At 57.5% G+C, this 1,870-nt stretch overlaps 1 protein-coding gene across 1 annotated transcript; it reads left to right on the forward strand.

The window, feature by feature from the left end:
* Positions 1-289: 289 nt before the first annotated feature.
* On the forward strand, positions 290-1,671 carry PODANS_2_1050 (uncharacterized protein; the record flags this gene model as incomplete). The annotated part of the gene is made up of 3 exons (XM_001910814.1): positions 290-526; positions 632-910; positions 976-1,671. The coding sequence occupies 3 exons, from the start codon at positions 290-292 to the stop codon at positions 1,669-1,671; spliced, it is 1,212 nt and encodes a 403-aa protein (XP_001910849.1).
* Between the last annotated feature and the right edge of the window lie 199 nt (positions 1,672-1,870).

Genomic DNA, 1,870 nt, shown 5'->3' on the forward strand with positions numbered 1-1,870 from the left:
CACCCTGGCCAATCAGATCGGGGCCATAACCCACCCTCAAGCACGCCAGTCCCCCCGAAGTCGGTCTGGACGGCCGCTGGCAGGGCAGCAGGGAGACCGAAAAATAAAAAACTCTGACTCGCAGCTCCGGTGACTGTGTGTTTGCCAGGTGGACGTTTCGACGGTGAACCTCCTACATAATCAACAGCTCTCCCCTCTCTCTCCCCAAGCTTCGGAACTTGGAACCTTCTTTTTTTCCAAACCCAATCCCCACTCCCCTCCTCAACCACCAGACCAGACCAGAGTCAACATGTCTGCCGCCAGAAACCTCCAAAAGGCCCTGCGCCCTCTGGCTCGCCAGGTGACCTCCCCCGCCGTCCAGAGACGCACCTTCGTTGCCGCCGCCGGTGCTGTCCGCGCTGCTGCCGTCTCCCGCGCCGCTGCCCCCGTTGCTAAGCAGCAGACCCGCGGTGTCAAGACCATCGACTTTGCCGGTCACAAGGAGGATGTCTACGAGCGTGCCGACTGGCCCGTTGAGAAGCTCCAGGTATGTTTTAATCCGACTCTTTTCGACCAATTGGGATTCAACTGGGTCCTGATTGGTCCTTTTTAGAGAGGCATTTATAGCTAACTTGAGTGACCATTCCCACAGGACTACTTCAAGAACGACACTCTCGCTCTCATCGGCTACGGCTCTCAGGGTCACGGCCAGGGTCTCAACCTCCGTGACAACGGCATCAACGTCATCATTGGTGTCCGCAAGGATGGCAAGTCGTGGAAGGATGCCATTCAGGACGGCTGGGTTCCCGGCAAGAACCTCTTCGAGGTCGACGAGGCCATCTCCAAGGGTACCATCATCATGAACCTGCTCTCGGATGCCGCTCAGTCCGAGACCTGGCCTCACATCAAGCCCCAGATCACCAAGGGCAAGGTAAGCTCATCCCTGTTTTGTGGGCTCCGTGGAGAACAACGTCATGCTGACATAGCTGCCCTTAGACTCTCTACTTCTCCCACGGTTTCTCCCCCGTGTTCAAGGATCTCACCAAGGTCGAGGTCCCCACTGACGTCGACGTCATCCTCTGCGCCCCCAAGGGTTCCGGCCGCACCGTCCGCTCCCTTTTCAAGGAGGGCCGTGGCATCAACTCCTCCTTCGCCGTCTACCAGGATGTGACCGGCAAGGCCAAGGAGAAGGCCATCGCCATGGGTGTTGCCATTGGCTCCGGCTACCTCTACGAGACCACCTTCGAGAAGGAGGTCTACTCTGACCTCTACGGTGAGCGCGGCTGCCTCATGGGTGGTATCCACGGCATGTTCCTCGCCCAGTACGAGGTTCTCCGTGAGCGCGGCCACTCCCCCAGCGAGGCTTTCAACGAGACCGTTGAGGAGGCTACCCAGTCCCTCTACCCCCTCATTGGTGCCTACGGCATGGACTGGATGTTCGACGCCTGCTCCACCACCGCCCGCCGCGGTGCCATTGACTGGACTCCCAAGTTCAAGGACGCCCTCAAGCCCGTCTTCAACAACCTCTACGACTCGGTCAAGGACGGCTCCGAGACCAAGCGCTCCCTCGAGTACAACTCCCAGCCCGACTACCGTGAGAAGTACGAGAAGGAGCTCGAGGAGATCCGCAACCTCGAGATCTGGCGCGCCGGCAAGGCCGTCCGTGCCCTCCGCCCCGAGAACACCAAGTAAGGTGTTTGAAGGAGTGTTGTGGTGTTGATGGTGGTGGTGGTGGGTTGATTGGTTTCATGGTCAAGCCCCACCCCCCCGGTTTTGTGGTGTTATGTTTTAGAGTAAAGAAGGAAAAAATTAAGTAATAATAAGTATTTGAGTAAGTAAAATGTATAAGGTAATGGTAAATTAGTAGAGGGAATGAGGTGTAATGAGTGGG

This window comes from Podospora anserina, chromosome 2, assembly GCF_000226545.1.
Source record: "Podospora anserina S mat+ genomic DNA chromosome 2, supercontig 2".
In the NCBI taxonomy this organism is placed as follows: Eukaryota; Fungi; Ascomycota; class Sordariomycetes; order Sordariales; family Podosporaceae; genus Podospora; species Podospora anserina.